Source organism: Scyliorhinus torazame, chromosome 6, assembly GCF_047496885.1.
Source record: "Scyliorhinus torazame isolate Kashiwa2021f chromosome 6, sScyTor2.1, whole genome shotgun sequence".
Lineage (NCBI taxonomy): Eukaryota > Metazoa > Chordata > Chondrichthyes > Carcharhiniformes > Scyliorhinidae > Scyliorhinus > Scyliorhinus torazame.
Window position 1 is genome coordinate 9,937,044 of NC_092712.1, and position 20,211 is coordinate 9,957,254.

The 20,211-nt window shown below is 51.0% G+C and overlaps 1 protein-coding gene across 4 annotated transcripts in view; it reads left to right on the plus strand.

The window, feature by feature from the left end:
• Window positions 1-13,423, plus strand: part of LOC140424666 (alanine aminotransferase 2-like) — a 245,465-nt gene extending 232,042 nt beyond the window's left edge. For all 4 annotated transcript variants that reach the window (XM_072507921.1, XM_072507923.1, XM_072507922.1 and 1 more), the window contains 2 exons: window positions 3,916-4,028; window positions 13,156-13,423. In XM_072507921.1, the coding sequence (XP_072364022.1) occupies window positions 3,916-4,028; window positions 13,156-13,246 (204 nt within the window). In that variant the 3' untranslated portion in view covers window positions 13,247-13,423. The remainder of the gene's footprint in view (window positions 1-3,915; window positions 4,029-13,155) is intronic.
• Window positions 13,424-20,211: the final 6,788 nt, after the last annotated feature.

A 20,211-nucleotide genomic window follows, 5' to 3' on the forward strand; every position in this document is an offset into this window, starting at 1 on the left:
TCGGTGAACACTGAAGAAAAGTATTAATTCAACGCCTCTCCTATTTCTTCTGACTCCATGCACAGGTTCCCACTACTGTCCTTGACCGGCCCTAACCTCACCCTGGTCATTCTTTTATTTCTCACATAAGAGTAAAAAGCCTTGGGGTTTTCCTTGATCCGACCCGCCAAGGACTTCTCATGCCCCCTGCTAGCTCTCCTAAGCCCTTTTTTCAGCTCATTCCTTGCTACCTTGTAACCCTCAAGCGACCCAACTGAACCTTGTTTTCACATCCTTACATACACTTCCTTTTTCCTCTTGACAAGACATTCAACCTCTTTTGTAAACCATGGTTCCCTCACATGGCCATTTCCTCCCTGCCTGGCAGGGACATACCTATCAAGGACACGCAGTATTTGTTCCTTGAACAAGCTCCACTTTTCATTTGTGCCTTTCCCTGACAGTTTCTGTTCCCATCTTATGATCCCTAATTCTTGCCTAATCGCATCATAATTACCCCTCCCCCAATTATAAACCTTGCCCTGCCGTATGTTCCTACCCCTCTCCATTGCAATAGTGAAAGACACCGAATTGTGGTCACTATCTCCAAAGTGCTCTCCCACAAACAAATCTAACACTTGGCCCAGTTCATTACCCAGTACCAAATTCAATGTTGCCCCAACTCTCTTGTCGGCCTATCCACATATTGTGTCAGGAAACTCTCCTGCACACACTGTACAAATACTGCCCCTTCCGAACTGTTCGACCTATAGAGGTTCAAATCAATGTTTGGAAAGTTAAAGTCACCCATGACAACTACCCTGTGACCTCCACACCTATCCATAATCTGTTTTGCAATTTCTTCCTCCACATCTCTATTGCTATTTGGGGGCCTATAGAAAACTCCTAACAATGTGACCGCTCCTTTCCTATTTCTAACTTCGGCCCATATTACCTCAGTAGGCAGATCCCCTTCAAACTGCCTTTCTGCAGCCGTTAAACTATCTTTGATTAACAATGCTACTCCTCCACCTCTTTTACCACTTTCCCTACACTTACTGAAACATCTATACCCCGGAACTTCCAACAACCATTCCTGCCCCTGTTCTAACCATGTCTCCGTAATACCCACAACATCGTAGTCCCAGGTACCAATCCACGCTCCAAGTTCACCTACCTTATTCCGGATGCTCCTTGCATTGAAGTAGACACACTCCAACCCACCTTTCTGTCTGCCGGTACACTCCTGCGACCTTGATACCCTCCTCAGTACCTCACTACTCTCAACACTGGCATCTGGACTACAGCTCGTTTTCCCAGCCCCCTGACAAATTAGTTTAAACCCCCCCGAAGAGCCGTAGCAAATTCCCCTCCCAGGATATTGGTGCCCCTCTGGTTCAGGTGAACCCGTCCTGTCTGTACAGGTCCCACCTTCCCCAGAATGTGCTCCAATTATCCACGTACCTGAAACCCTCCCTCCTACACCATCCCTGCAGCCACGTGTTTATCTGCACTCTCTCCCTGTTCCTCACCTCACTAGCACGTGGCACCGGCAACAAACCAGAGATGACAACATGGTTTGTCCTGGCTCTCAGCTTCCACCCTAGTTCCCTAAATTCCTGTTTTAAATTCCCGTCCCTTCTCTTACCTATGTCGTTGGTACCGATGTGTACCACGACTTGTGACTGCTCCCCCTCCCTTTAAGGATTCTGAAAACACGGTCCGAGACGTCACGGACCCTGGCACCCGGGAGGCAACATACCATCCGTGAGTTTCTTTCGCTGCCACAGAACCGTCTATCTGTCCCTCTGACTATCGAGTCCCCAATAACTATTGCTCTCCTGCTCTCCCTCCTTCCCTTCGGAGCCTCCGGGACAGACTCAGTGCTGGAGATCCGTTCACCGTGACTTACCCCTGGTAGGTCGCCCCCTCAACAGTATCCAAAACGGTATACTTGTTATTCAGGGGAACGACCACAGGGGATCCCTGTACTGGCTGCTTCCTCCCAGCCCCTCTCACCGTCACCCATCTATCTTTATTCTTCGGAGTAACTAACATCTCTGAAGCTACTATCTATGACCACCTCTGCCTCCCGAATGATCCGAAGTTCATCCAGCTCCAGCTCCAGTTCCCTAACGCGGTTTCTGAGGAGCTGGAGATGGGCGCACTTCCCACAGATGAAATCAGCAGGGACACTGACGGCGTCCCTCACCTCAAACATTCTGCAGGAAGAACATTGCACTGCCTTCCCTGTCATCCCCTCTAGATGAAACAAGAAAAAGAAAGAAAGAGCTTATCTGTTATTGACTCTACCCCTTAGGTTAGAGGAGGTGGAAGGGTGGGGGACACGACAAGTGTAGTGTCTCAGGTTTAGCAACCGCCCAACTTAAATACAGGTAAAAGTAAAACACTTAACCAGCAACCACTGCGCCCCACACGAGAACAGCAATCAGCTGTTATGGGCCCGCGTAAACAATTTAAATCTTTACTACTTACCCAGCAGTCACTCTGTCCTCACTCCGACCGGATTCAGCTGGAAACTCCCAACAGTAAGTTTTTTTTAATTTACCCCCCTTCTCAGCAAGCACTCACTCAGCTACCACTGCGCCCCACACGATAACACCTCAGGGAAAAGAAAAACTACTTACCAGTCACCAGCCAATCACTTCCCTGCAGGCTGTAACGTCACGGTTCAACTTCTTTCTACTTCGACCTGCCCTCGAGCCTCCCTCTTGATCTATACTCGGCTGGGTCTTGTAACTTGCCCCTTGTCAGCCCCGAGCGGGTCTTGCTGCATTTCGACATGAACTGCTTGATTTTCATTTTCATTTTAATAATAATCTTTATTAGAGTCACAAGTAGGCTTACAGTAACACTGCAATGAAGTTACTGTGAAAATCCCCGAGTCGCTGTGGTGATCTGCATCACTGTAAATACACAAGGGGTTAATGTAAATACACTACAACTAAGTAAACACTAATGAACACACAGAATAGGACACGACCAATGGGCAGTCAAGACACCCAGAGGTAACACAACCACAAGGGGGCATTACACAACCCATATATAAGGACAGGGCACACATACTCTGTCTTTTTCCACAGGCGACACTTAGAGAGTAGGACAGGGGCAGATCAGAAGCATCACACCCACCACGTGGCTTAGAGCAGACTGGTTAGTTGGACTGAGTTACTATAGCAAGATTGGCAGGAGAGTCGAACTCATAGAGAATTGTGCTCATGGTTCAATAAATCACATTGAACTTACTTCAAAGTCTGGAGTGTCTTTTGGTCACAGCTGCATCGAGTTGCAGCCTGTGTTGTCCCAGAGCACATAACACAACAGCCGCCACATTCTGGCGCCTGTTCGGGTACACAGAGGGAGAATTCAGAATGTCCAAATTACCTAACAGCGTGTCTTTCGGGACTTGTGGGAGGAAACCGGAGCACCCGGAGGAAACCCACGCAGACACGGGGAGGACGTGCAGACTTCACACAGACAGTAACCCAAGCCGGGAATCGAACCTGGGACCCTGGAGCTGTGAAGCAACAGGGATGCATTATCTGAGGGGTTGCGAATGGTGCTGAACATTGTGCATTCATCCGCAAACATCCCCACTTCTGACCTTATGATGAAGGGAGGTCATTGATGAAGCAGCTGAAGGTGGTCGGGCCGAGGACCCGACCCTGAGGAACTCCTGCAGTGATGTCTTGGAGCTGAAATGATTGGCCTCCAACCACCACAATCATCTGCCCTCATCTGAAATGCCAATAATTGGGGTCCGAGGGAATCATAGCAGACTTGATTAACAAGCAGTCCCTGGGTATGGACGCTAGATTGCAAGGCGGGAGAGGGGTACCATTTCTGTAGGTAACTGAGTGTCAATATTTCAATCCCTGGAATCAGTAATTGAGGATTTTGCTCAATCTCTTTCAGCTCCGACATCAGGAACCGGATTTGTTTTACTGTCTGAAGCTGTTGGAGGAGACGGGACACTTGGTTATCCCGGGAAAAGTATTCGGACAGAGGAATGGTACCTATCACTTCAGGTATACATAAACACTCTCCACAATTGAATGTAGCAGACTGGAAACTGCGATTCCCAAACGTATCCATAACATTTCATGTCTGCGCCCTTTGTGGACCGGGAGACATCATTCACTGCGCATCTCTCTCGCCTGAAGGCTCAGATTCAAATCACACCCTAAACACAGAGGGTCAGTACTGAGGGAGTGCTGCACTGTCAGAGGGTCAGTACTGAGGGAGTGCTGCACTGTCAGAGGGTCAGTACTGAGGGAGTGCTGCAGTATCAATGGGTCAGTACTGAGGGAGTGCTGCACTGTCAGAGGGTCAGTACTGAGGGAGTGCTGCACTGTCAGCGGGTCAGTACTGAGGGAGTGCCGCACTGTCAGAGGGTCAGCACTGAGGGAGTGCTGCACTGTCAGAGGGTCAGTACTGAGGGAGTGCCGCACTGTCAGATGGTCAGTACAGAGGGAGTGCTGCACTGTCAGAGGGTCAGTACTGAGGGAGTGCTGCACTGTCAGCGGGTCAGTACTGAGGGAGTGCCGCACTGTCAGATGGTCAGTACAGAGGGAGTGCTGCACTGTCAGAGGGTCAGTACTGAGGGAGTGCTGCACTGTCAGCGGGTCAGTACTGAGGGAGTGCCGCACTGTCAGAGGGTCAGCACTGAGGGAGTGCTGCACTGTCAGAGGGTCAGTACTGAGGGAGTGCCGCACTGTCAGATGGTCAGTACAGAGGGAGTGCTGCACTGTCAGAGGGTCAGTACTGAGGGAGTGCTGCACTGTCAGCGGGTCAGCACTGAGGGAGTGCTGCACTGTCAGAGGGTCAGTACTGAGGGAGTGCTGCACTGTCAGAGGGTCAGTACTGAGGGAGTGCCGCAAAGTCAGACGGTCAGTACTGAGGGAGTGCCGCACTGTCAGAGGGTCAGTACTGAGGGAGTGCTGCACTGTCAGAGGGTCAGTACTGAGGAAGTGCTGCACTGTCAGCGGGTCAGTACTGAGGGAGTGCCGCACTGTCAGATGGTCAGTACAGAGGGAGTGCTGCACTGTCAGAGGGTCAGTACTGAGGGAGTGCCGCACTGTCAGAGGGTCAGTACTGAGGGAGTGCTGCACTGTCAGCGGGTCAGTACTGAGGGAGTGCCGCACTGTCAGATGGTCAGTACAGAGGGAGTGCTGCACTGTCAGGGGGTCAGTACTGTGGGAGTGCCGCACTGTCAGAGGGTAGTACTGAGGTAGTGCCGCACTGTCAGAGGGTCAGTACTGAGGGAGTGCCGCACTGTCAGAGGGACAATACTGAGGGAGTGCTGCACTGTCAGAGGGTCAGTACTGAGGGAGCGCTGCACTGTCAGACGGTCAGTACTGAGGGTGTGCCGCACTGTCAGAGGGTCAGTACTGAGGGAGTGCCGCACTGTCAGAGGGTCAGTACTGAGGTAGTGCTGCACTGTCAGATGGTCAGTACTGAGGGAGTGCCGCACTGTCAGAGGGTCAGTACTGAGGGAGTGCCGCACTGTCAGAGGGTCAGTACTGAGGGAGTGCTACACTGTCAGAGGGTCAGTACTGAGGGAGTGCTACACTGTCAGAGGGTCAGTACTGAGGGAGTGCCGCACTGTCAGAGGGTCAGTACTGAGGGAGTGCCACACTGTCAGTGGATCAGTACTGAGGGAGTGCCGCACTGTCAGGGGGTCAGTACTGAGGGAGTGCTGCACTGTCAGAGGGTCAGTACTGAGGGAGTGCTGCACTGTCAGAGGGTCAGTACTGAGGGAGTGCTGCCCTGTCAGAGGGTCAGTACTGAGGGAGTGCTGCACTGTCAGAGGGTCATAGAACATAGAACATAGAAAATACAGCACAGAACAGGCCCTTCGGCCCACGATGTTGTGCCGAACCTTTGTCCTAGATTAATCATAGATTATCATTGAATTTACAGTGCAGAAGGAGGCCATTCGGCCCTTTGAGTCTGCACCGGCTCTTGGAAAGAGCACCCTACCCAAACTCAACACCTCCACCCAACACCAAGGGCAATTTGGACATTAAGGGCAATTTATCATTGGCCAAATCACCTAACCCGCACATCTTTGGACTGTGGGAGGAAACCGGAGCACCCGGAGGAAACCCACGCAGACACGGGGAGGACGTGCAGACTCCGCACAGACAATGACCCAAGCTTGAATCGAACCTGGGACCATGGATCTGTGAAGCAATTGTGCTATCCACAATGCTACCGTGCTGCCCTTAAGAACAAATAAATCTACACTATATCATTTTCCCGTAATCCATGTACCTATCCAACAGCTGCTTGAAGGTCCCTAATGTTTCCGACTCAACTACTTCCACAGGCAGTGCATTCCATGCCCCCACTACTCTCTGGGTAAAGAACCTACCTCTGATATCCCTCCTATATCTTCCACCTTTCACCTTAAATTTATGTCCCCTTGTAATGGTGTATTCCACCTGGGGAAAAAGTCTCTGACTGTCTACTCTATCTATTCCCCTGATCATCTTATAAACCTCTATCAAGTCGCCCCTCATCCTTCTCCGCTCTAATGATAAAAGGCCTAGCACCCTCAACCTTTCCTCGTAAGACCTACTCTCCATTCCAGGCAACATCCTGGTAAATCTTCTTTGCACCTTTTCCAGAGCTTCCACATCCTTCCTAAAATGAGGCGACCAGAACTGTACACAGTACTCCAAATGTGGCCTTACCAAAGTTTTGTACAGCTGTATCATCACCTCAGGGCTCTTAAATTCAATCCCTCTGTTAATGAACGCGAGCACACCATAGGCCTTCTTCACAGCTCTATCCACTTGAGTGGCAACTTTCAAAGATGTATGAACATAGACCCCAAGGTCTCTCTGCTCCTCCACAATGCCAAGAACTCTACCGTTAACCCTGTATTCCGCATTCATATTTGTCCTTCCAAAATGGACAACCTCACACTTTTCAGGGTTAAACTCCATCTGCCACTTCTCAGCCCAGCTCTGCATCCTATCTCTGTCTCTTTGCAGCCGACAACAGCCCTCCTTACTCTCCACAACTCCACCAATCTTCGTATCGTCTGCAAATTTACTGACCCACCCTTCAACTCCCTCATCCAAGTCATTAATGAAAATCACAAACAGCAGAGGACCCAGAACTGATCCCTACGGTACACCACTGGTAACTGGGATCCAGGCTGAATATTTGCCATCCACCACCACTCTCTGACTTCTATCGGTTAGCCAGTTCGTTATCCAACTGGCCAAATTTCCCACTATCCCATGCCTCCTTACTTTGTGCAGAAGCCTACCATGGGGAACTTTATCAAATGCCTTACTAAAATCCATGTACACTACATCCAGTGCTTTACCTTCATCCACATGCTTGGTCACCTCCTCAAAGAATTCAATAAGATTTGTAAGGCAAGACCTACCCCTCACAAATCCGTGCTGACTATCCCTAATCAAGCAGTGTCTTTCCAGATGCTCAGAAATCCGATCCTTCAGTACCCTTTCCATTACTTTGCCTACCACCGAAGTAAGACTAACTGGCCTATAATTCCCAGGGTTATCCCTAGTTCCTTTTTTGAACAGGGGCACGACATTCGCCACTCTCCAATCCCCTGGTACCACCCCTGTTGACAGTGAGGACGAAAAGATAATTGCCAACGGCTCTGCAATTTCATCTCTTGCTTCCCATAGAATCCTTGGATATATCCCGTCAGGCCCGGGGGACTTGTCTATCCTCAAGTTTTTCAAAATGTCCAACACATCTTCCTTCCTAACAAGTATTTCCTCGAGCTTACCAATCTGTTTCACACTGTCCTCTCCAACAATATCGCCCCTCTCATTTGTAAATACAGAAGAAAAGTATTCATTCAAGACCTCTCCTATCTCTTCAGACTCAATACACAATCTCCCGCTACTGTCCTTGATCGGACCTACCCTCGCTCTAGTCATTCTCATATTTCTCACAAATGTGTAAAAGGCCTTGGGGTTTTCCTTGATCCTACCCGCCAAAGATTGTTCATGCCCTCTCTTAGCTCTCCTAATCCCTTTCTTCAGTTCCCTCCTGGCTATCTTGTATCCCTCCAATGCCCTGTCTGAACCTTGTTTCCTCAGCCTTACATAAGTCTCCTTTTTCCTCTTAACAAGACATTCAACCTCTCTTGTCAACCATGGTTCCCTCACTCGACCATCTCTTCCCTGCCTGACAGGGACATACATATCAAGGATACGTAGCACCTGGTTCCTTGAACAAGTTCCACATTTCACTTGTGTCCTTCCCTGCCAGCCTATGTTCCCAACTTATGCACTTCAATTCTTGTCTGACAACATCGTATTTACCCTTCCCCCAATTGTAAACCTTGCCCTGTTGCACGTATCTATCCCTCTCCATTACTAAAGTGAAAGTCACAGAATTGTGGTCACTATCTCCAAAATGCTCCCCCACTAACAAATCTATCACTTGCCCTGGTTCATTACCAAGTACTAAATCCAATATTGCCCCTCCTCTGGTCGGACAATCTACATACTGTGTTAGAAAAGCTTCCTGGACACACTGCACAAACACCACCCCATCCAAACTATTTGATCTAAAGAGTTTCCACTCAATATTTGGGAAGTTAAAGTCGCCCATGACTACTACCCTATGACTTCTGCACCTTTCCAAAATCTGTTTCCCAATCTGTTCCTCCACATCTCTGCTACTATTGGGGGGCCTATAGAAAACTACTAACAAGGTGACTGCTCCTTTCCTATTTCTGACTTCAACCCATACTACCACAATAGGGTGATACCAGTACTGGGTCAGTACTGAGGGAGTGCCGCACTGTCAGAGGGTCAGTACTGAGGGAGTGCTGCACTGTCAGAGGGTCAGTACTGAGGGAGTGCTGCACTGTCAGAGGGTCTGTACTGAGGGAGTGCCGCACTGTCAGACGGTCAGTACTGAGGGAGTGCCGCACTGTCAGAGGTTCAGTACTGAGGGAGTGCTGCATTGTCAGAGGGTCAGTACTGAGGGAGTGCCGCACTGTCAGAGGGTCAGTACTGAGGGAGTGCTGCACTGTCAGAGGGTCAGTACTGAGGGAATGCTGCACTGTCAGAGGGTCAGTACTGAGGGAGTGCTGCACTGTCAGAGGGTCAGTGCTGAGGGAGTGCCGCACTGTCGGAGGGTCAGTACTGAGGGAGTGCTGCACTGTCAGAGAGTCAGTACTGTGGGAGTGCTGCACTGTCATATGGTCAGTACTGAGCGAGTGCTGCACTGTCAGAGGGTCAGTACTGAGGGAGTGCTGCACTGTCAGAGGGTCAGTACTGAGGGAGTGCTGCACTGTCAGAGGGTCAGCACTGAGGGAGTGCTGCACTGTCAGAGGGTCAGTACTGAGGGAGTGCCGCACTGTCAGAGGGTCAGTTCTGAGGGAGTGCCGCACTGTCAGAGGGTCAGTACTGAGGGAGTGCTGCACTGTCAGAGGGTCAGTACTGAGGGAGTGCTGCACTGTCAGAGGGTCAGTACTGAGGGAGTGCTGCACTGTCAGAGGGTCAGTACTGAGGGAGTGCCGCACTGTCAGAGGGTCAGTATTGAGGGAGTGCTGCACTGTCAGAGGGTCAGTACTGAGGGAGTGCCGCACTGTCAGAGGGTCAGTACTGAGGGAGTGCCGCACTATCAGAGGGTCAGTACTGAGGGAGTGCTGCACTGTCAGAGGGTCAGTACTGAGGGAGTGCCGCACTGTCAGAGGGTCAGTACTGAGGGAGTGCTGCACTGTCAGAGGGTCAGTACTGAGGAAGCGCTGCACTGTCAGAGGGTCAGTACTGAGGGAGTGCCGCACTGTCAGAGGGTCAGTACTGAGGGAGTGCCGCGCTGTCAGAGGGTCAGTACTGAGGGAGTGCTGCACTGTCAGAGGGTCAGTACTGAGGGAGTGCTGCACTGTCAGCGGGTCAGTACTGAGGGAGTGCTGCACGGAATGTTATTGGCTTTTGGGCGAGGATGAGGAGTTGTCTCTTGGCCCTGCTCTGCATTCAATCAGGTCTGTCTGATCTACTTGTTGTGTCAACTCTACTTTCCTGCCTGACCCCCATAACGTTTGACCCCCCCCTTGTCAATCAAAAATCTGTCTAACACGGGTTTGAATATATTCAATTTGCCACAGTCTTCACTGCTCTCTGGGGAAGAGAGTTCCACAGATTTAACTATCGTCTGAGAGGAAAACGTTCTCCTCATCTCCATCTTTAAGGGACACCTCTTATTGTTAAACTGTTCCCTGGTTCTGGTCTTCCCCACACGGGGAAACATCTACCCCTCACCCTATCCCCTCCCCTCAGGATCTTGTATGTCTCAATATGATCACCTCTCATTCTTCTAAACCCTTTCCTTCTTCAAATAAGGCAACCAAAACTGTGCACACTGCTCCAGATGTGGTCTCCCCAAGGGCCTGTACAGCTGCAGTGAAACCTTCCCAATATTCCATTCCCCTCCTAATAATCGGTGCCAACATTCCATCTGCCTCCCTCAACACTTGCTGTAGCTGCCGACTCACTTTATATGATTCATGGACCAGCACACCCAGATTCCTCACCCCACTCTTCATGGGCAAGCCCCCCCCCCCTCCCCCCCCCCCACCCTCGGCCTGGCGCGGGCAACCTGGCCACCTTGGCAATTCCAGCCTGGCACCGTGTAAGTGCCCCTGCCAGGGACGGTCCCAAGCTCACATCTAATTCTCCTCCCAGCACCGTTACCCCGCCCACGGTGATCGTTTTAAGTTCCTCACTCCCTCTTGATTTTCCAACTTTTGGGGGAAGTCTTTTCCAGTGAAGATAGACACAATAAATACCTGTTTGATGCCCCTGTCATTTCCTTGTTTTCAGTTATCAGTTCCCGAAACTCACTCTCTCCAGGAGCGACATTAACTGTCGGTACTACTAACTGCCGTTCACTGTGCTCCACTTTCTCTATCTTTCTTTTTAAGTCATTCTTTCCCGCTTCTTTAAGCTTCTGACCAACCAATAACCTTCACAAAACCGGAGTGTTTCTTTCAACGTGACACAATCCTTAACTTGTTGATTCAGCCCTGGATGGTACCTCCTTTCCTTCTCGCTGGGACAGAGCTCGGCTGAGAGTTATTCAACATTTTCTTAAATATATGGCACTCCATCTCTACGCTAGGGTCTGGTTTAGCACAGCGGGCTAAACAGCTGGAGTGTAATGCAGAACAACGCCAGCAGCGGGGGTTCAATTCCCGTACCAGCCTCCCCAAACAGGTGCCGGAATGCGGCGACTAGGGGCTTTTCACAGTAACTTCGTTGAAGCCTACTTGTGACAAAAAGCAACTATTATTCTTACTCTCCTACCTTTTACCCCAGTTTCCTAGTTCACTTTAGCTAGATCTGCCCTCATACCCCTAAAATGGGCAGCACGGTGGCACACTGGTTAGCCCTGTTGCCTCACGGCGCTAAGGTCCCAGGTTCGATCCCGGCTCTGGGTCACTGTCCGTGTGGAGTTTGCACATTCTCCCCGTGTCTGCGTGCGTTTCGCCCCCACAACCCAAAGATGTGCAGGCTAGGTGGATTGGCCGCGCTAAATTGCCCCTTAATTGTAAAAAATGTATTGGATACTCTAAATTTGAAAAACAAATGTTAGGATCACTGTTCCCTGGAGACTCCTTTACCTTGAGTTATCGATTAGTCCTGTCTTATTCCACATGACCAGATCCAGAAGAGCTTCTGCTCTCTGCTATTAAGGAATGAGAAATGAAGGTGGGAAGCTGGTGTTAGTTTGCAGAATAGCCTTGATCTCATTGAATGATGTAACAGGCTCCGGGGGCTGAATGGACTCCTCCTGTTCCTGTGTAACAGGCTCGAGGGGCTGAATGGGCCTCCTCCTGTTCCTGTGTAACAGGCTCGAGGGGCTGAATGGGCCTCCCCCTGTTCCTGTGTAACAGGCTCGAGGGGCTGAATGGGCCTCCTCCTGTTCCTGTGTAACAGGCTCGAGGGGCTGAATGGGCCTCCCCCTGTTCCTGTGTAACAGGCTCGAGGGGCTGAATGGGCCTCCTCCTGTTCCTGTGTAACAGGCTCGAGGGGCTGAATGGGCCTCCCCCTGTTCCTGTGTAACAGGCTCGAGGGGCTGAATGGGCCTCCTCCTGTTCCTGTGTAACAGGCTCGAGAGGCTGAATGGGCCTCCTCCTGTTCCTGTGTAACATGTTCGAGGGGCTGAATGGGCCTCCTCCTGTTCCTGTGTAACATGTTCGAGGGGCGGAATGGGCCTCCTCCTGTTCCTGTGTCACAGGTTCGAGGGGCTGAATGGGCCTCCTCCTGTTCCCGTGTAACATGTTCGAGGGGCTGAATGGGCCTCCTCCTGTTCCTGTGTCACAGGTTCGAGGGGCGGAATGGCCTCCTCCTGTTCCCGTGTAACATGTTCGAGGGGCTGAATGGGCCTCCTCCTGTTCCTGTGTCACAGGTTCGAGGGGCTGAATGGGCCTCCTCCTGTTCCTGTGTGACAGGCTCGAGAGGCTGAATGGGCCTCCTCCTGTTCCTGTGTAACATGTTCGAGGGGCTGAATGGGCCTCCTCCTGTTCCTGTGTAACAGGCTCGAGGGGCTGAATGGGCCTCCTCCTGTTCCTGTGTAACAGGCTCGAGGGGCTGAATGGGCCTCCTCCTGTTCCTGTGTAACATGTTCGAGGGGCTGAATGGGCCTCCTCCTGTTCCTGTGTGACAGGCTCGAGGGGCTGAATGGGCCTCCTCCTGTTCGTGTTTTCCCCTCATCTTAGTCATTGATCATCCACCAATTCTGATACTTCTGAAATGTCTGTCGTACTGAATCCGTGTCGGCCACAATCAGCTGATTGAAACCTGATTGGTTCTTGGGTGTTGTTCAGTGACCTATCAACCGTCCCGGTGAATCGACTTTGCTCCCTCCCATGTCAGGTCTCATGATGTGAGTGATAAATAAACAGCAATTCAGCGTCACAATCCCTGACATCAAAATAAATTATTGAGTTACCAGGAACCTAGTCATTCGAATCAAACGGCAGTAAGGATTGTGCTGACTCCAGACTTTGAGTTGAATGTTGTCATAACCTCTGCCCTCCCTCCTTGGGAAGGTTCAGCAACCTCACCGAGCCGGTAACTGTTTTTGCAGCAGGGAGACTGTGGGTCCGATCTGGCACAACTATCCTGACGCTTTCTCTTGTTTTAGGATGGGTATCCTGGCTCCAACTCCGAGTTTGAAGGCCGCCCTGAAAACCATCACGCAGTTTCATCGCAAATTCACAGCCGAGTTCTCCTGAGTGTCGATGGAGGCGGGAGGGGAGGAGAGCGCCGTCTGTCTCTCCTCCCACCTGCCCCACGGGACACGACAACATCCGAATGATTTCCCCAGCTCCCCACGCAGCCAAATATCTGCTTAACCCTGAATCTCAGAATCACCACTCAACAGCCACAGCTTATTAAAGATGTGAAATAAAGTTGGTCTTTATAAATTCTTTCTCTCGCCAAAAAAATAATAAACTCAATTCTGCTGACATCCGTCTGATCTTAAAGAGTCACTGGTGACAGATGGGGGAGTGTGCGAAATGCTACGCGAGTTATTCTGTTGCTGACCCGATCGATGACTCCTGCTCTGATTTCAGACCTGGTACAGCCCGACGAGAGACGCATTGCGTTCCTGCTCACGGTAGCAAGTCCCCAAGCAGTAGAAATTTATAAACCTTTGTGTTCGACAGCGAAACGGAAAGCAAGAGTTTTGGTGCAGTAATTAAATAGTTTGATCGCGATTAGACCAGAAGACAATGGAGCAGAATTAGGCCACTTGGCCCATCGAGTCTGCTCCACCATTCAATCATGGCTGATATTTTCTCATCCCCACTCTCCTGTCTTCTCCCCATAACCCCTGATCCCCAGGGCAGCACGGTGGCACAGTGGTTAGCACTGCTGTCTCACGGCGCCGAGGTCCCAGGTTCGATCCCGGCTCTGGGTCACTGTCCGTGTGGAGTTTGCACATTCTCCCCGTGTTTGTGTGGGTTTCGCCCCCACAACCCAAAGATGTGCAGGGTAGGTGGATTGGCCACGCTAAATTGCCCCTTAATTGGAAAAAAAGAATTGGGTACTCTAAATTTATTTTTTTAAAACCCTGATCCCCTTATTAATCAAGAACCTATCTATCTCTGTCTTAAAGACACTCGGTGATTTGGCCTCCACAGCCTTCTGCGGCAAAGAGTTCCACAGATTCACCCCCCTCTGGCTGAAGAAATTCCTCCTCATCTCTGTTTTGAATGGTCGTCCATTTAGTCTGAGATGGTGTCCTCTGGTTCTAGATTTTCCTACACGTGGAAACATCCTCTCCACGTCCAGTCTATCCAGGCCTCGCAGTATCCTGTAAGTTTCAATATGATCCCCCCCCCCTCATCCTTCTAAACTCCAATGAATACAGACCCAGAGTCCTCAACCGTTCCTCATACGACAAGCTCTTCATTCCAGGGATAATTCTTGTGAACCTCCTCTGGATCCTTTCCAAGGCCAGCACATCCTTCCTTAGATACGGGGCCCAAAACTGCTCACAATACTCCAAATGGGATCTGACCAGAGCCTTATACAGCTTCAGAAGTACATCCCTGGTCTTGTATTCTCGCCCTATTGACATGAATGCTAACATTGCATTTGCCTTCCTACCTGCCAACTGAACCTGCACGTTAACCTTAAGAGAATCGTGAACAAGGACTCCCAAGTCCCTTTGGGCTTCTGATTTCCAAAGAATTTCCCCATTTAGAAAATAGTCTATGCCTAAATTCCACCTTCCAAAGTGCATAACCTCACAATTTTCCACATTGTATTTCATCTGCTACTTCATTGCCCACTCTCCTAGCCTGTCCAAATCCTTCTGCAGCCCCCTTGCTTCCTCAATACTACCTGTCCCTCTACAGATCTTTGTGTCATCTGCAAACTTAGCAACAGTGCCTTCAGTACCTTCTTCCCGATCATTAATGTATATTGTGAAAAGTTGTGGTCCCAGCACAGACCCCTGAGGCACACCACTAGTCACCGGCTGCCATCCTGAAAAAGACCCCTTTATCCCCACTCTCTGCCTTCTGCCAGTCAGCCAATCCTCTATCCATGCCAGGATCTTACCCTGAACACCATGGGCTCTGAACTTATTTAACAGTCTCCTATGCGGCACCAGTCTCCTTTGCTCCCCAAATAAAAATGAAACATTTGAGCGTTATCTCTTTCGCGCACTCGAACAGTTTTCTTGCCATTGAAGGCACAGTCATGTAACTTTCGTACTTTAAAGTCATTGATGATCCACGACCAGATAGTATTCGTCATATCGAATGACAAGACACACGAGAGACTATTACAGGAAGATGCGCTGCAACTAGATAACGCGGTCAGTATTTGACATGCTGTACAGCAGATTAGTGCGCTCAATCTGAAACATTTTGGCACGAATGTGGCAGAAGATACTGGCACCAGAAGAATTGTGACGCAGTTAAAAAAGAAACGTGGTCGCAGTGAAGGCGGCCATTTTGAGTGGCCGACCGGATCCGCCATTTTGTGCCAGCGATGTGGCAATCGATATTTGCCAAGGCGATGTCCCGCACTTGGAAAGGTGTGTTCCATGTGTGGAAGAACAAATCACTTGGCTCGGCAATGTCTCCCACATCCAACAGTCGACCAAACAGGACCAATTAACTTCGTTAATGAGATATGACCTGGCTGCGATGGACATGCTCGCCACACTGAGGGCACGAGTACTCCGAACAGCCAAAATGGCAAATTTTTCCTCACCATTTGCAGCCATAGTGATGCGGATGCGAAGAATATGGAAGATAGATGAATGATCTCTGTGTCAGAGATCTTCCATTGTGCGTGAAGCACATAGTCAAAAAGTGTAATTTATTAAGCGTGTCTGTTCCCCAGCAGCCCGATAGTAAACTGGCCTGCGGGGGAAGACACCGGCTTCTTATACTTCGCCTTCAGGGCGGAGCTTGAGGTCAACGGCCAACCAGGACCCGGGATCTGTCAGCCAATGACATTAGGGCTTCCAGTCCCACATGACCCCCAATACATACTACCACAAAAAGAGTTACCAGGCATCCGAGACTATGTCAATGACATAATAATCTGGGGGTCCACACGTGATGATTGTGACAGAAGGCCTCTCCGGGTCTTATAAAGGATTAAAAAAAATGGCCTGAAGCTTAATAAAGCAAAATGTCAAATTGGGGTTGACATCATCACCTTCTTCTGGGACAGGCTTTCTACACAAGGTGTACAGCCGGATAATGAGAAAATGAAGGCTATTTTGAGGATTCCATATCCCACAGAGAATAAAGGCATCATACGGATACTGGGAATGATCAACTTTATTGGCAAGTGGACGGCACGGTGGCGCAGTGGTTAGCACTGCTGCCTCACGGCGCCGAGGACCCGGGTTCGATCCTGGCCCCGGGTCACTGTCCGAGTGGAGTTTGCACATTCTCCCCGCGTCTGCGTGGATTGGCCACGCTAAATTGCCCCTAAATTGGAAAATAATTGGGGACTCTAAATTGATTTTAAAAACTTTGCTGGCAAGTTTATTCCCAAGCTGGCCCCTAAAACCTCTCAGCCAGACATGAGCAGGAGCGGCAAGCATTGCGCATCCCGTTGACTACAGCACCAGTTCTAGCGTTTTCTGACCCCGCGAAAAAGGCCAGAATTTCAACTGATGCGTCTAAGGATGGCCTGGGAACGGTGTTACTGCAGGAGGGTGCAGCTAGCTGCCTGTGGCATAGGCTTCCAGAGCAATGTCAGAGACGGAGCGCAGGCGTGTGCAAATTGAAGAAGAATGCCTCGGATTGGTCAATGGTTTGGCCAAGTTCCATGATTATGTGTATGGTCTTCCGACGTTTCTTGTGGAGACTGACCATAGGCCACTCGTCTCCATGGTGCATGCGAACCTGTGCGAAATGTCCTCGAGGATCCAGCGCACGATGATGAAGCTCCAACGCTACATTTTCGACCTAATCTACACCCCAGGCAAGCACCTCACTGTCGCTGACACACTGCCCCGAGCCACGGGCATTAAAGAGGTACACCTGGTCGATGAGGACGCGCACGTCCATGTCGATCACGTTGCCGCGTCTCTTCCAGTCTCGGATGAGAAGTCGCTCCTAATAAAGGAAGGAACAGCCAAGGACGCAGCCCTACAGAACATAATCAACACGAGGGATAGAACAAAGAACAAAGAAAAGTACAGCACAGGAACAGGCCCTTTGGCCCTCCAAGCCCGTGCCGACCATGCTGCCCGACTAAACTACAATCTTCTACACTTCCTGGGTCCGTATCCCTCTATTCCCAACCTATTAAGATGCCACTTAAATGTCACTATCGTCCCTGCTTCCACCACCTCCTCCGGGAGCGAGTTCCAGGCACCCATTACCCACTGTGTAAAAAACTTGCCTCGGACATCTACTCTAAACCTTGCCCCTCTCACCTTAAACCTATGCCCCCTAGTAATTGACCCCTCTACCCTGGGGAAAAGCCTCTGACTATCCACTCTGTCTATGCCCCTCATAATTTTGTATACCTCTATCAGGTCGCCCCTCAACCTCCGTCATTCCAGTGAGAACAAACCGAGTTTATTCAACCGCTCCTCATAGCTAATGCCCTCCATACCAGGCAACATTCTGGTAAATCTCTTCTGCACCCTCTCTAAAGCCTCCACATCCTTCTGGTAGTTTGGCGACCAGAATTGATTACTATACTCCAAGTGTGGCCTGTGGGAGTCGGTATTAGGGGTATTACGGTACCCAGGTTGATGCTGTAAGACCATTGGTGTGGGAGGAACCTGAGACAGCAATATCATTGGTGAAGCCTGCCTGCTGGTTCAGCCCAGTAAGGCGGAGTATAAGAGTCTGTGTCACCCTAGCAGCCGCATTCTGTACCTGGGCTGCTGGGGAAAACATCTAGTCCAATAAAGCCTTCAATTGTCTCCAATCTCACTTCTGGAGTTATTGATCGAGCATCAATTTATTGGACTAGATTTTAAAGAATGGAGCTCCGAATCCAGCCGGAGTGTCTGCAACTCAGCCCCCACGCGGCGAACTCAGCGGCAATCTTCAAACACTGGCTGGCGTGCTTCAAAGGGTACCTCAGGATGGCCACGACTGAACCTACGGAGGACCAGAAACTGCAAGTTCTCCACTCGAGGGTGAGCCCAGAGATCTACACCCTCATCGAGGATGCGGACGGTTACGAGGCCGCAACGACCCCGGGGTATCGCTGGAGGAAGTCTACCGTGCGCTCCTGGTGTTAGGGAGGAGCTGTGACTGCCCGCAAGTTTCAGCCAGTGACCACAAAGAACTTTTGATCCGGGACGCTTTCGTTGCAGGTATGCTGTCTGCCAGCGGCTGCTAGAAAAAGAGATACTAGTCTTCAAGGAAGCACGGGCTCTTGCTAGCTCCCTGGATATGGCCTCCCGAAACGCCCACGTTTACATACCCGACCGCGCGGCGACCCCTTGGGCAGCGTGGAACTCCCCCGCGGCGACTCCGATGCATCCCCCATCCCCCCATAAGCTTGTGCTGCACGACTACCAGGCAACACCGGGGGGCCCCGCTGCTATTTTTGCGGGCAAGCCAAGCACCCCCGGCAGCGCTGCCCGGCCCGCTCCTCCACCTGCAAAGAGTGCGGCAAAAAGGGCCATTTCATGGCAATATGCCAGGCCCGGGCGGTCGCCGCGGTCACTGGGGGTCAACCGGGACTGCCACCCCAACTCTCTCCACGTGCGGGCCCCAGGCGCCGCCATCTTGTTCCCCAGGACCACATGCGGCGGATCGGCACCGCCATCTTGCACCCACCCAGCCATGTGTGACCAGTGGGCGCCGCCATCTTGGCAGGAGTCTCAGGACCCCGATTCGGATGACCACACACCGCCCGAGGAAAACCTCCAACTTTTGCCACGACTTGTCTCGGTGACCTTGGACCAGTCTCGGCCCCGAACACGACGACGACCGTGCTCATCAATGGGCACAAAACATCCTGCCTGATTGACCCCGGGAGCAAAGACAGCTTCAGACACCCCAACACGGTAAGGCGCTGTTCTCTTCCCATACAACCAGTTAATCAAAAAATCTCCCTGGCCTCCGGGTCTCACTCTGTAGCGATCAAAGGGTTCTGCGTAGCGAACCTCACGGTCCAGGGAAGGGAATTAAAAAATTTCCACCTCTACGTCCTCCCTCACCTCTGCGCTGCCAAGCTCCGAGGGTTAGATTTCCAATGTAACGTCCAGAGTTTAACTTTTAAATTTGGTGGCCCTAAACCGACCCTCACTGTCTGCGGCCTCGCGACCCTCAAGGTCGACTCGCCTTCCCTGTTTGCGAACCTCACCCCGGATTGCAAACCCATCGCCACCAGGAGCAGACGGTACAGTGACCAGGACCGGACCTTCATTAGGTCGGAAGTCCAGTGGTTACTGAAGGAAGGTATTATTGAGGCTAGCAACAGTCCCTGGGACCTCAAGTAGTGGTTGTAAAGTCCGGGGAGAAGCATAGGATGGTTATCGATTATAGTTAAACCATCAACAGGTTTACGCAGCTGGACGCGCATCCTCTCCCCCGCATATCTGACCTGGCCAGTCAGATTGCACAATACAAGGTCTTTTCCACGGTGGATCTAAAATCCGCCTACCACCAGCTTCCCATCCGCCCTAGCGACTGTAAATACATTGCATTCGAAGCAGATGGGCGGCTCTACCACTTCCTGAGGGTTCCCTTCGGTGTCACTAATGGAGTCTTGGTCTTCCAATGGGAGATGGACCGAATGGTTGATCGGTACGGTTTGTGGGCCACGTTTCCGTACCTCGATAATGTCACCATCTGCGGCCACGACCAGCAGGACCACGACGCCAACCTCCGCAAATTCCTCCAGACCGCAAAGATCCTTAATCTGACGTATAACAAAGATAAATGCGTGTTCAGCACCGACCGTCTAGCCATCCTCGGCTACGTAGTGCACGATGGAGTTATAGGCCCAGATCCCGAATGCATGCGCCCCCTCATGGAGTTCCCCCTCCCCCACTGCTCCAAGACCCTGAAACGCTGCCTGGGATTTTTTTCATATTATGCTCAGTGGGTCCCCAACTATGCGGACAAGACCCGCCCACTAATTCAATCCACAGTTTTTCCCCTGTCGATAGAGGCCCGCCAGGCCTTCAGCCGCATCAAAGCGGACATTGCAAAGGCCACGATGCACGCCATCGACGAGTCCCTCCCCT